Raw genomic sequence first — 15,307 nt, forward strand, 5'->3', positions numbered from 1 at the left:
ATGAACTACCACAAAAAGGGAAGTACTGAATTTAAAATACATCTCTTTTAATTTTTTTAAACGATCTAGACAAAAATGATATAATAGGTGCATAAGTTAGAAGTGGTAATTTTTGATGAACATGTTAAGTGAAGAAGTAGCACACACTGAATTTACAATTTTAAAAATCTCAAAACTTGCTTCAAAATAAAAAAATCTATTAAAATACCCTAGATAATATACTTATTTTTAAGTTTAATAATAAGTAAATTAACTCTAATATTAAAAAAATCAGAACAAAACAAATTTTTTTTTAATTTACAATTTGTCCATGTTATGTCCATTAGTAAGGCAGAGACAACACACACAGGTGTAACATCCTCTTAATGGTTCAATTCATGTGCAACTTCATATTTTTATCTATCAAAATGTGAATCACTAATTTCTAAAAAAAAATTTAAAAAAATGTTCTAATGTAACAATTATGAAATAAATGCACAATATAAAAATTACACTATAATACCACTAGACATTTGCTTTACTTGAAATATAAAACAGTTAATTGTATTTTGATTCCGCTATCATAAAGCTGGACTGGAATCAGGTGATGCAATCGCTAAAAGATTCAAATCCATCAGCTTGGATAACTGCCCAAATCCAGGTAAAATGGTCAAAAATAGATTGTAAAATGTGTACTTTATATAGTTATATGGTACGCATTATATTTTCTAGTTGCTTATCAATACAAAAAACTAATCTAGGGTTGTTGTAGTAGGTACCTTGCATATATATTGTGTATATAATATAAATACTAATGTGTATGTTAGATAACTGCATGTCTGTTGGTAATTATTTAAATTATTTTCCAGTTTTAGAAATTCTATTTAAAAACAAACTAAACTTAATTGTTTTATTTATTTATGTTTTTGATTAGCTCGATAGTCCTGTGTCTACAGGATTGGAATACATTGGCTCTCCCACAAACACATATTTGCAACAGGTAAATGTGTACATATATTCATACATTTATGTATACTACTTGTTATTGGCCTAGACACTTATATATTATTGTTTTTTAGAACGAAGAATATGTGAATTCAGAAATGACAGCTGATATGGGATATTTTAGCACTTCACCATCACAGTCTCTCCAATTTCCCAACCAAACTCATACAACACCCAATACTCCTTCCAGTATTCCTGACATAATACTTACAGGTAATAATTTGTATTATTAATATTCTTTACCTAGACTAAGATTTTTGGTGGAGTTTATCTGAAAGATTTTTTTAGGTTATCTTTAAGTTAATTAAGTAAAGCTTGCATTTGTAATAATAATATCTGTTGCAAAGTAAAATAGTTAGCAAAACTCCTGGCTAAAATTATTAAAAATTAGAATGATTATTTAATGTTAATTAATCAAATAATAACAAAAAATATGTAAGGAAGTAGCCTAGAACAACTTCACTAGTGTACACTGCAATTTCTTTCCATTGTTGATTTTATCCAGCAAATGGTATTTTCTAAATTAATTTGAAACTCTTAACAAAATATTCACCTGTGTATTTTTAATTAATATATTTTGCATATGTTTTATATAGATTTTTCTAATGGAGATCAATTGGATAACCAAAATGATTTTGTGAAAGAATTAAATTCCACAAACGCATTTGATGCTGACTTCTTCACCAATGAAGAAAGCATTAGACAGGGTCTTGTTGATCAGATTGACCTAGATCATTTGGAACATTTACAAATGTTAGCTGAACCAATCAATGATGCATCAACTAACAACGATCACAATGGTCACTTTCAAATGTAACTAATTATATTGAGATTTTTTTATTCTTTTTTTTTATCTGTGATTAATTGATAATATGTATTCTTAGAAATGTATAGTAATAGTTATTATTTTTATCACACAAAAGTGCCAGGACATTTTGATTATAACTAAGCTGTTGTAATTTTTTTCTTGCTATTTTCTTTTTTTCAGTGCCAAAGACTTAAATTTTTACTTTTTTCTTATTACATTAAATTTGTGTTATTTTTTTTTATGTAGTTACCATCTGATATTCTAATCATCATTGCATTTTATAACTAATGTTAAACCTTTTTCATATTTCTGGATTTTTTTACAAATTTATTATAATGTACTGCACAAATTTAAATATCCGTAGCTGCCGAATCACAATTTTAGAACCCATGGTGCATATATTATAAGATTAATATGACAAATATGTATTTTTTATACAGTATAAATTTAATACTTAATTATAATATAATGTTAATAAATTCCCTCTCCCACCCTTGATCGTTTTTGTAACATAATATTTTTTTTTATTTAATGAAATATTAAATTTTACAATTAAAAGACAAATGTTCAATTAAATTAAAAGATCTCGTGTTAGATGTATTTTTATTAATATTTTATGTGTACATACATACATGCATACATACATATGTACATTTATATTATATTTTACATTCATGCACATATATGTATAAATATATATATTGTATGCATGTATAATTTAATATTTAAACATTTGTGTGTGTGTGTGTAATAATTTGTGTTTAAGCCTTTCCATGGCAAATTTGGTATGCATGTTTATAATTGTGTTCGTTTAAATGTGCCTTTTCATTTTTATTTTTAAAATTTTACTCAAAATGAATGTTGAAATTAATGGAAAACAATTATCATTATACATATATCTTATATACAAGAAAAATATTAAATCTCAATTTTTAATTAAAAATATTGGATGTTATAGAATAAATTTAGGAAAATTTGTTCTTTATTTAAATTCATATTTTCTTTCAGTTTGAAAGCTATGTATATTTTTCCCTGTGAATTAAGTAATAATATTTTTCTTTGATAAAGACTTAGTAATGTTATTCATACATTTTTAACTTTGCTTTTATTTCAATAGATTTATTTTAGGATAAAAAAAAAAATACTTAGTTATCATTTGTAAATATTTGTACAACGTGATTGTACATATTTATGTTAATTGGTTAGGCAAAGTATTTGGAACTCTGTCATGTTTTTGTATTATCTTTTGTAATACAATATTTTCTATGTTAAAAAACCATAAACAATTACAATAGGTAGTACAGGCATTTATTTAAATTCAAATATTAAATATATCATTCAAATTTTAAAATTATTGTTTGTTAATTATCCAGAATGATTGGTATTTTGAACAAGATACAATATTGTTACAAAATTACTGGAACATTAAATTACAAATAGTATACAACTAAAAATGCAAACATAAAAGAGTTCTAAATCCTTTATTTAGTTATTTTATAAGCTACGTTGAAAAATTCTAATGACTAAGAATTCCTACTTACTTGTTTTACAATTTTTTACAATTATTCAAAAATAATGTTTAGGTATAATATAAATTTGGAATTTTTATTGTTCATTATAAAGTAAACAAAACCAATTTTTAGCTTTTTGATTTTATTATTTTATATAGTGTTGATGTGCAAAACTATGTTTGTTGAACATTTCATGGATTGAGTTGTTTTTATTTCTGTACTTACTAAATAATAAATACTAGTCAATAAAAATCAATAAAATAAAAATCCTGTTTTTTTTTTTTTTTATTATTGTGAATTATTTATTACTTGAAGTGTTTTATTTGTTATAATTGTCTTAAAAAAAATATATTTATAATGTTAAAAACTTTTTAAAAAAAATATTGTAAAATAATTTAATTGAATTAGTTCAGTGTTTCTCAAATGGTAGTAAAATTTTGGCCCTAGAAGAATCAATAAAACATTAATTTGTGAAGTAAATGTTAATTTGAAGTATTCTTGTGAAAGAACGTCTTGCCACTCGGTTGGGTTTTTTTCTGAAAATAATAAGACTGTCGACTTTATGGGGTAATTTTAAGAATATTTTATTCCTTTAGATTTTTCTTAATGTTTGACTCCTTTAGCGCACACGATGTACTTATATATTGATACAAAAAAAAAAAAATGTCTTCAAATTAAAATTGAATCACAGGGTTTTCGTTCGGAAACACGCCAAACGCCGTGGTGCCAAAGATCAATTGGGAAACGCTTATAGAAATCATTGACAACACTAGTCAAGTTTACCTTGTATTTTTTTTTTTTTTGTAACGTAGGCAAATGATTGATAAATAACGAAAACCTTATTTGTACATTGTCATTTTTTTACTATTAAATTAATTTTTAATTCTTTAAACTTACACAGTCAATGATACACGATTGTTGGTATTTTTATTACTATTACTATAAATATTATTATTGTCGTCGTCGTCGTCGTCGTCTATCCGTCTGCATTATTTTCCGTAACCGTGTCCACCGTGTTCGGCATAGTTGGAGAAGTCGACTTGTGCGGTCGGCTGGCTGGCGGGCGGACATACCGCAGACGGAGCCGGCGTCGGTTTGACAGCGGGCGCGGGCTGTTCGTTGTATCCGACGTAGGTGACCGACCCGTATGACGGCGCCGGTTTGACGGCGGGCGCGGGCTGTTCGCTGTATCCGACGTAAGTGACCGACCCGTACGACGGGGCCGGTTTGACGGCGGGCGCGGGCTGTTCGCTGAATGTGATCGACCCGTACGACTGTGCCGGTTTGACGGCGGGCGCGGGCTGTTCGCTGAATGTGATCGACCCGTACGACTGTGCCGGTTTGACGGCGGGCGCGGACTGTTCGCCGTATCCACTGTAACTGGCCGGCGGACCGTACGACGGGTAGCTGGACGTTTGCGGGCCGTAAGCCGGGTAGCTGGTCGTTTGCGGGCCATAAGCCGGCGCCGGTTTGACGTAGGTCGCTGGCTGTTCGCTGTATCCGCTGTAACTGGCCGGTGGACCGTACGACGGGTAGCTCGGCGTTTGCGGGCCGTAAGCCGGGTAGCTGACCTGCGGTTGGGGCTGGGGTGGAGACGGCCGTGGATGGTGTTGATAATAGATGTACTGCGTCGTTTGGCCGGGCGGTGCTGCGGCGGGTGCGGCGAATCCTTGTTTGAGCATCATTTTTTTCGCTATCAAGTGGCTGGCCAACGGCTCCAGGAAAGCTTCCGTAGCAACCGGCACTTCGCTTACTGCGATAATGGCTACTGCGGCCTATGGGACGCACGATTAATTAAAAATGTTATTCTATAAAATCGAAATAATACTTTTATACACCGCATGCAACCGAGGACATCGTTTCGAGTACAGAGCAGTACCCACTGTCAAACGTCTAGAATGACACGCTGTACCTACTAGAATATTATACCTTATTGTTTACCATTATTATTCATATAATAAATGGCCATTCAGTCGATTCGTATATTATATTTCATAGTACACACCTATTTATTTAATACCTAGTCAATATTCATTGGTCATTCATTATATAGGTAGGTTACTCGTTCAGTCGTCCATTTACAGAACTAGTTAAATCATCCTCTATTGTAAAGGATGGGTTAAGTGATATATCTATACGTATTACGTACAAACAGATTTATAGTATTTTATGATTATTGACAGAAGGTTTACGAGGGTCGATGCTGGGAATTTATCATTTCTATCAAATTTAGGCATATACATAGGGACACCAGTAGTACCCATATAGACACGGTTTTCAGCAATTATATACGGGTAACATTATATTTTGGTTTTACACTTAGTCATTGCAGTTGCCGTATAAATTATCTATTTTGAATATTTTATCTTTTGATTTTTGGGAATTTCATTTAGAACTATTTATTTGTTGGTATACATACATTGAAAAGTTTAATACTTGAAATAAATGTTTAAAGATATATTATTATTAGGATGCGATTTGTAAATTCATAGGCGGATATTTTTTGAAATATTGGGGGGAATAGCATGTGTAACGCGGCCTAAAACTAGATAACTGTTTACATAGTCCACGGACTTAGGTTAAATATTTAGGTAAATACGATCCATCACTTGTTGATTATCTTATAGATACATTTCCTCAGCTATAGGGACCTACTACTCCATCATCAGCACTCGCGCGCAAATCATATGTCATCTGTGGAGTATCAAACTATCAAACACCTGCAAGATTCTAATATATAGATACTTGGGACGAGAATCCTTATATGGACTTATGGTAATGAATCTAATAATATGGATATTATATGGCTGTATCTATGGGCGTGGGCATCACTATATGGGGTATCGAGATTCGAGGGTACTTTTGCTACCCCTCATAAATACTATATTACAAAAAAAATAAAAAACCAAACAAAAGATATTTCGGTAGAGAATTATGTTTTTGCTACTATAGAATTTTGACTCTAGACTATCTGTACATGGGTACATAGGTATCTATTTTAGTATAACTTATATAGGCAGCTCTGGTAATACACTAGAACGACAGTCTATATGGAATAAAATAATAAATGTGTTGTTATACTCACGACGCAAAAGACGAACACTCCTGTGGCCTTGCCCATCTTGTACGAGTTCGCGCGATTGAGTCTGTCTGCGAATGAAAATCACGGGCACCGGATCGTCGTGCTTATATAGTGCGCGGGCTGCACGTGCCAAGTAGGCATATACCTACCGGAATTATGGCCAAGTATAAAATACCCACCCAGGTGGCATGGTATCCACCGGCGCGAGTATCTCTATACATGCGTGTAATAACATATACCTATATAATACCGATATGCATCGTTCGCACTATGCCTATGCCTACACATTTAGTTGGTGATGTAACAGGCGCATGCACATGATGGCACGGGTATAATATAATATAATATAGGAGGCGCACTAACCTTGACCCTGGGGCCGCGAAGACGGTTTTTTCGGGCAGTTCAACAAACCCGGCATAAAACCAGATTCCTATCGACTACTCTTCGTCGTTACGAAATCGCCGTCCTATTATAATATATATTATATATATATTATATTGTATATACACGTGCACATCGTAATATATTACGATATATTATACACTGCAACATCATTATATATTACCCATCGTGGCGACGGATGCGCCCGCCGCCCGTGTGTTTTCCCATTTCCTGCGATTATAGGCACGAATGCGTTTTTCGTGCATTTCACACGAAAGTTGGACAACAGGTTTCTGTAAATCGACCCGTCCGACTACGCACCACAGGTATAGGTCGTATTATATTATTATTGTTATTTGCTGGGCACCTTGATAAACGACTAGACATTATAATATAATCTATAATATTTATATTATATAAGACTCGCAATATAATACTATAACGTGGTAGGTAGGTTTACCTATCTAGCATTAAAGCCAACCGCGCCGGTGGTGTGATGCTCATCCCAAGGCCCGACTAACCCGCACCGACCCGATCACGATTTCTAACCACTTGCACATATTATTATAATGTACTTCAATACATAATTATCGATTCTGCTGGTAAAATAGTTTTGGTATGCAGCCTATGCCTATATATATTATTGCATAGGTACCTACCTAACTATACCGATAGATTTATATGCATCGACATTCGACGGCCGGCCGTAGGCGAGATTTCGATGATGTTGCTGATATAGGTAGAAAGAGAGAACTTAAATTGTTCAGTTAGAGCTGAATAATCATAATTTAACTTAAATACTTTATGCGTGTATAACGATATTTTTGCATGCAGGTGTATTTTAATTAAATATTATATTAAATTTACACTATATTAGGTGTACAATATACATATAGGGACAAGGTACCTGCAACCCCAGTAACCTAGGTACCAAATTTTATATTTATAATAGATAATTGTACATAAATCATTGAAGATTCCTAAAATCTATGGTAGGTATAAGAAGGGTTCGGAGACTACGCACAAGGAGTAGGTCTAGGACTTTCAGTATTTGTTTTATTAATATTATTATAAACTACTTTTGTACCAAAATTTAGCTTTTGGAGGATTTGTTCCAAACTGTTTGCTTAATTTGACTGGACTATAGATATAGCGCATGTATGAGTATAGTATATTTGAGAGCATCGGGAGGGGAAATGCTAGAGTGCTGTAGCAACTTCCTTTAGCCCGTGTTGACCTTTATTTTTATTCAGTAAGGAATTATCTGTTATTTATAATTATCTTTGTGTCTGTAAAATCCCTCCTTTACCTGTTTATAATTATAATTATATTATGCATGACTTATTGGAAGGGGTCTGTAAATATGACTTATCGTTTTTATTACTATACTATATACAAGATTTAAAACTTTTTTCCTTACAAGTTTTAAATGAAAAATTGCTATGTTTTGATTATGGCCCTGGTAAATGCAGTAAACCTTGCATTTTGCATACTGAACATCTTAAAAAAAATACTATAAGACTTTCTGCATCAGAAATGATGTCACTTACACGATATTTGGGTTTAATCGCATTGGAAATTTTGTTCCTACTTTCCAAGAAATGAAACAGTATGAGGAAAATTCTTGACTTACTGACATCTCTTCTGTTACAAAAAGAATGTTGTATTTTACTACAAACTCTTGTTGCTGAGCATCATGATTTATACATTAAATTTGGTCCATTCATTTTCCTATGGTCTATGCGTTTTGAAGCAAAACATAGGATTTCTAAAATTTCAGCAAATACTTCTAGCAATCGCCGTAATATATGTAAAACCCTTGCTATAAAACACCAATTACAGTTAAATAACATGTTTATTAAAGGAACTTTAAGTGATGAAATAAAATTAGGTCCTTGTTCTGAAATTACTGATGACATTGATACACAGGCTATTAGAAATGTTATACAAAAAAATTCACTTGATTCCATAATAAATTGTCCATGGATATCAGTTAAAGGTACACGATACACTCCTAAAATGATTCTTACATTAGATATATGTGAATTTGATGGTCCAAATTTTAGTATGATAAATAAATATATTTTTATAACAACGAATTAATTATATTTCAATGTTTCAAACTAAATGCTACAATATTTGATGAACATTATCATTCATTAGAAGTAGAAAAAGAAATCCATGATAGTGTTTTCATTTATTATAATGATTTGGCGTCCTATACTCCAAATCATATTTGTACAATGCCTAATGGCAAAAGATATATCACTGTTAGAGGTTAAATAATAATATCGTAATCTTTAGGCACTTTTTACTAATTTAATGTTATTACTTATACGTATAACATCATACATTTTTATAAGCTCCTCATTCCATGTATGTATAATTTGAAAGTAACATAAAGCACTGATTATACCTATGTACAGCATTGTATGTATATCGTAATTTGATTAAAGTTATTAGGTACCTATACTTTATATAAAGTTGTAATAAGTATTTTATGTATATTTTATTTTAAATAAACTCTTGCATTTTATTTTTTGTTTTTATTTATAATTATATATTATTTTACCCATAAGATAAAAACACCTGTCGGTGGATACACCTAAGGCTTATTAAATTTTGGTACTTTAAATTTTACTTACAAGTTACAACATAACTATTCGAAATAGTAATTCCAGCTAAATAGTTATGTAGTTGTAACAAAATTATGGTTATTTAAGTTACAATTCATTATTGTAGTACCTAATACTATATAATACAATAAATTCTGTAATTCAATAAAATGTTCCGTAAAACATCTCTTAATAATATTGCAATCGTTAATTAATTAATGACACCGTTTGTCTAATAATAACTCAGGGTTTACAGAATAAAATTCTATAACTACTATTCAAACGGTTGAATGTTACCAGTCTAATATTATTGTGGATACAAAATAATTTAGTAACTGCTACAAAGCATATAGTGTCTATAACAACAATTTTTTAGGTGAGAATAAGCAAACCTAGTATTGCTATCGCAACAGAAACTATGTTGTCAATACAATATACTGTTTACAAAAATCAGTATGTAACTTATCTACCAAACGAATTGTCGTCACGAGCGCAACCAAAAATCTTGGTTGTGAGTGTCGTATTTTGGTTGAATCAACCAAATTTTTTTTCCGTGATATTATTATTAATATTATTTGTAGGTACCAGGTACTAATAATAATCATAAGCTACTAGACTTCTAAAACTTGGGGTACTATAATTTTAAAAGCTTCACAGAGCCGTGGGGGATTGACCCCCCCCCCCACAGTCTGCCATACATGACATACGCGCCAAAGAAACAAAAATAACATATCATTTGCTCCAAAATTAATAATATGCATACAAATAAATTTAAATTTAATAAATCGGTTGGTTTTTTAATCCCACTTTTTTCATATATTCTATACGATCTATTTCATCACACTGGTATTTATTCCATTGTCCATTGTACAACTATTTCTTAATGAGATCTCCTTAATTTTTTGCAAGGACGAGAGTTTATTAATAAATAATAAAATATGTTTAATAACACATCAATGAGACAATGACTATATGAACGGAACAATGAGCCACATAAAATTGATCTTATAGTAACGATATAGCTCTAATTTTCTAAAATTTATATCTATTAACCGTGGCACACAGGTACCTAGGATTTTGGCGCTTTCGTACGATACGACTTTTTTTCTTATCTCATTATGGCGCTTATGTCTTCCACCGCCATAGTCCCTAATATTAAAATTATATAATCTTATAAGTTATAAATCTACAAAATTTAAAACCGATAGGTACTTAAAAACTTTTTGTACATATTTTAACACACTTCATATTAAAGATAAAAACAAAATATGTGGGCACCTCATACCTATAGGCTATAATAGTATTTTTACTACTATAGTATATACTAATACTTGGAATATGACTCGGTTTTATGGAATCCTCATCAAACCGGATTAATTAATAAAATTGAATACATTTAAAATCGATTTTTGAGAGTACCGTCGTTTTGCTTGAACAACTAGTAAGAGAGTATAATACTATAATAAATAGCTATAGCATCCAGTATGGCTAAGGAAAAAAGGCGATTTCCATTTGAAAAAAATAAATCCGAATCTCCACTGAATGCAGTGAAGGCAATTTTTTAAACGATAGATACCTAAAATTTAAGTATAACAAATACAAATTGGGTCTTTAAAAAATCACTTCTCATCAAACATGTCAGAAATCAGAATTTGAATAAATTAATTGTAATTAGGTAAAGGCATTTCATTCCAACTTTTTTTTATTAATGATTGTTAGGCTTATAGCCAAAAGAAGTTTAAAAATCAATATAGGTGACAGAACTTACTTTGTTAATGTTTTTAATAATTAATTGGTTACGAAACTGTGCTGATTAGTGATGACTATATTAATAAATTATGCATTAAGCCTGGAGTTCATGGAAATTTCCCCATGATTTTTTTACTACGTTTCTTAGTTGAAACAAAAACAAGTGAAGAAACACTAGGTTGGAATTGTGCAACTCAAAAAAAAAAAAATAGTTTATTACACAATATATACATTTTTTCAACTATATATCTCGTGACGGCACCGCTGGCCTGGCCGCTGCAACAGTGGACCATTTGGACTTTGGTGATGACATGTGATAACCTAACCTCACATATCTATAGAGTATTTAATTTAATTCAGGCTACCGTCCTACCTACTGACTACTAGTAAATAGTAATAATACACAAGTATAATTTTGTATTTTTGTAGCTATTGATCGATAGTTCAGTATTTTAAAACATAATATACAAATTTACTATTCTAGTTCCTTTTTTAAAATACAAATTTAAATTTCCAAATTGCTTATGAACGAGAGTCCTTACGACTTATGAGGCTAAGAATAAAAAATTGTATGTATAAATTATCGTCCTCCCGTGAATTGTCATTCCGTGATTGAAGGTGCTTACTATTATTATGCAGATGTTGCAGCACTATATGTGCAACCATTCAGGACAAAATTGATATATTATGGTGTCAAAATGTATCAAATAAACTACTTCAACGTTGTTTTAGAACCACCTTATAAAAACCTATTTTTACATTTAAAGAAAACAATACTTGCAGGGGCACCTCACGTTTCGTTTCTTATTATTCTAAATATAACATTCAATTTTAAATAAATATAATCGAAACAATGCCCATTAAAAAAAAATGTAATGACTATAACTTTTCAAAAACATAACTTAAAAGAAAGAACACTTTGTCCTTGAAAATATGGTTATCTTTTATTATTATCATAGGTGTCTCAGCTCAAAAACCACTCAGCAGCTATTTATTTTCTATCTAAAGCCGCATGTCTTTGATACTTTAAAACGTAATTGAAACTTCGTCCGCTAAGCCACTATTTTAATTTGTAGCATACAAGCACAATGCCACTAGTTGACTAGCACTTACTTACATTAATTTGCACCCGGTTGCATATATATATGCTATATGCATATGTTTTATATAGAAGAGTAGCCATCTGGGTCCTCAATGATATTTTAGGTTCATTTAAAACTTATGCAATAAGCCCCCTAGACCCCTTAAAAAATATAATTATCCATTTTTAATAATAATTTACATATTCTATAAAGATACGACACTGTTTGTATCTACTACTTGCTGTACTTCGTAACGGATGATAAATCAACTTTGACTACGTCGGCTTGACGTATTTCACATATACATGTACCTACATATTGGTATACAGCCAGTACTATAGGTTAACACGCTAAATAGTGTCGTGCGATTAAATCTAAATCACAGCTACGTTGTTTGTCTTGTCGTGTGTCTTTCTTTGTATGGCGTCTTGTATTGGCCGTTGTAAATTGTTATCATTGCGTATCATTCATAAGCCATTCGATCTACCAGAAAATGATTCCAGAGTTGGGCCGAGCTCAACTTTTGAACAAGACATGACAGACGACGTAGTCGGTGCAGTGAACCACCCGACTTAACTACAATAAATTGTTAATAACAGTTTTATGGTTAGGTCCAAGTACCTACTTGCAAGAATTTAGGCTCCTGTGAATAATTAATATAATATTATGTGAGTATATGTGACCGATGCACCGATGCGTAAGTACGCATGTGATGTCGTGATATGTCTCCCATTGGAACGCTGCCCTGGGAAAAAGGGTGACAAGCGTTTCGTTGGGTCTGAAGTGATGCGGGGAGGGGGATTAATGGGCTCTCGATATATACTTACTCAGTAACGCACACGAAGGGGACAAGGGGTACTGCTGATGTGCGTCGGTCCTATTCGGTCGACACCCGTTTCATAATTGGCGGTGATGGGTAGCTGGGTGACTGGTAAATTTACTAATGGATTATTCCATTATGATATGAAAGTTCAGCACAAAGATAATTATAATAATATCTACCTATGGGCCATTATTTATTATACCAATGTAACAAATTGATTAAAACATAATTATTTTTTGGTGGTGGGTATGTCGTAAGGACTTCTGACATCCCTTACAAAATAGAGTGTGCTCCACTGTACGTATGGTAGGTTCTTATACAAGAGGTATACGTATACTTATTATATCGGACGTCGCCGGAATTCCACTCTGCAGTGTACCTGCCGTTTGATCCCGCTTCGTTATATTATAATATGGAAGTGTTGTATGCAGACTGCAGAGCCTGCAGTAATAATTTTCTTGACAAAAGTACCCCTATTTGTGTGATTTACAAATTAAATTTAACTTGGGATGGAAATAAAATTCTTGCAGTACACGGTCACTCTTCAGTCTTCAGACTCTTCATCAACCAAAAATAATTAAATAATGCATACTTCAATGAGCAATCAGCTGCAGCCTGCAGTGTGCATAATATACGTCTAGTAGGCTGTATAGCTCATCGTGTTCGTTTTCAAAACCATTAATATAAAAATTATAAACACTGCTTGTTGTCGGCGCCTCGAGGTAAAATGACTGTCCCGTGAGCCGCGACGGCTACGTTAAGATTTCAATTATATTTACTTAGCATTTACATGGCCCAGCTGGTTCTACAAATTCTAATGAAATAGCTGCAGGTATTCGCTGTTCAATATAGATACTTATTAGTTTTTGATAAAAGTAATTTGCCAACTAGTATGGACGTATAATTCGGAACTATACCATGGCAGATGTGACCGGTATACCTTCGGATATATTAATCTGCAGATGTTCGTCAGTCGTCCATGGACAATAATTAAATGAGTGTATGAAAACCATGATATTATAGGATAGAGGGTTGGGTATAACCGCCCCGTACAAATATATTAAAGTATAGGCATAGACGTGAGCACTAGCTAGGCTCGACCTGAAATTTTTAGGCGCATGGTAAAATGTGCGTGTATATTTTATGATAAAAATATGTTCGTAGAGATCATGGGAATTGTATTTGTCGTAGAAGTGTAATAAAAAATATAGATATTTGTGAGTACTACTACATATACATGATACATTTTATTCATCGAAAGCTTCTGGATCATTTAAATTTATTCATCAAAAATTTGACTTATTTTTGTACCTATTCAAACGAGTACGGTGGAGCAATCGGATTGCATTTTTAGCATATTATACCTACCTACATAGTCAAAATGTTCGGGCCCATTAGATTTTAATAAACAGGACTGGTAAAATATGTAATAATATATAAACACGCACATATTTTATGATACTTGTGTAATATATATATATTATGCATTTATGCCCAATGCCTACGTAACGACTGATGTATTAAAATATATGCCTATAGGTGGTACAGTCGTTTAAAATTATATAAATTAGTTTGAAACTAGAGAGGATCAACATAATCATAATCTATAATATAGTGGTAGTGTAGCCATCCCCCTCTCACCCATCACTTCGTGGCTTAATACAACTAGGCCTATGCCCTGTAGCAACGCTACATCATCATTCTTACATATTATGCAAATGATGAAGACATACTATATAGGTACGTATAATACGGCGTGCAGTATATAATGATCGTATACACTATACGAAATATAATAAACCTACCTATTTTAATATGCACGTTCGATTATATTGAGGTATAAATGTATAAAAAACACAAGTCGCACAAATAAATCGAATATCGCTAAAGAAAGTAGTAGAGCTTAACGTCTAAAGATATTTTAATAAATATTTATAATATTACGAAAATTGAACCTCTGTATTTTTAAACATTTTAAAATATTATAGGAGATTAAGAACAACTTATGAATTCAATTTCAAAGACTTGGATACTTGGAACTGAATATTTTTATCTACGGATTAATTGGGAGATTATATACGATATCTGTCTAAAGCTAATTAATACAAAAAAGTACACGATCAGAGAAAAATAATGACTTAAACGTTTTAATAATACAACCATGCTTATTACTTATATTTTTTGTTATATAGTTTACAAAAAATGTATGTTCCTGTGCTAGCTATATTTGCCTATCAGGTAATTTTAAACATGAACTCCGAAATAAGTTTCA

General features: G+C 31.8%; 2 protein-coding genes across 8 annotated transcripts in view; one reads left to right on the forward strand and one right to left on the reverse strand.

The window, feature by feature from the left end:
* Positions 1–2,389, forward strand: part of LOC111028492 (CREB-regulated transcription coactivator 1-like) — a 33,007-nt gene extending 30,618 nt beyond the window's left edge. For 3 of the 6 annotated variants that reach the window (XM_022307147.1, XM_022307149.1, XM_022307148.1), the window contains 4 exons: positions 569–640; positions 914–979; positions 1,059–1,197; positions 1,581–2,389. In XM_022307147.1, coding sequence (XP_022162839.1) covers positions 569–640; positions 914–979; positions 1,059–1,197; positions 1,581–1,801 — 498 coding nt within the window. In that variant the 3' untranslated portion in view covers positions 1,802–2,389. The remainder of the gene's footprint in view (positions 1–568; positions 641–913; positions 980–1,058; positions 1,198–1,580) is intronic. The other 3 variants (XM_022307151.1, XM_022307152.1, XM_022307150.1) reach the window with 2 other exon arrangements.
* A 1,703-nt stretch (positions 2,390–4,092) lies between these two features.
* Positions 4,093–6,520, reverse strand: LOC111028473 (adhesive plaque matrix protein-like). Of its 2 annotated transcripts, XM_022307128.1 has the most exons (3): positions 6,389–6,520; positions 4,627–5,078; positions 4,093–4,569 (listed from the first exon to the last, which is right to left on the reverse strand). In XM_022307128.1, the coding sequence occupies exons 1-3, from the start codon at positions 6,422–6,424 to the stop codon at positions 4,293–4,295; spliced, it is 765 nt and encodes a 254-aa protein (XP_022162820.1). In that variant the 5' UTR covers positions 6,425–6,520; the 3' UTR covers positions 4,093–4,292. The 2 variants fall into 2 exon arrangements, with proteins under 2 accessions (XP_022162820.1, XP_022162819.1); XM_022307127.1 differs by having other exon boundaries at positions 4,093–5,078.
* Positions 6,521–15,307: the final 8,787 nt, after the last annotated feature.

Source organism: Myzus persicae, unplaced genomic scaffold, assembly GCF_001856785.1.
Source record: "Myzus persicae strain clone G006 unplaced genomic scaffold, MPER_G0061.0, whole genome shotgun sequence".
NCBI lineage: Eukaryota > Metazoa > Arthropoda > Insecta > Hemiptera > Aphididae > Myzus > Myzus persicae.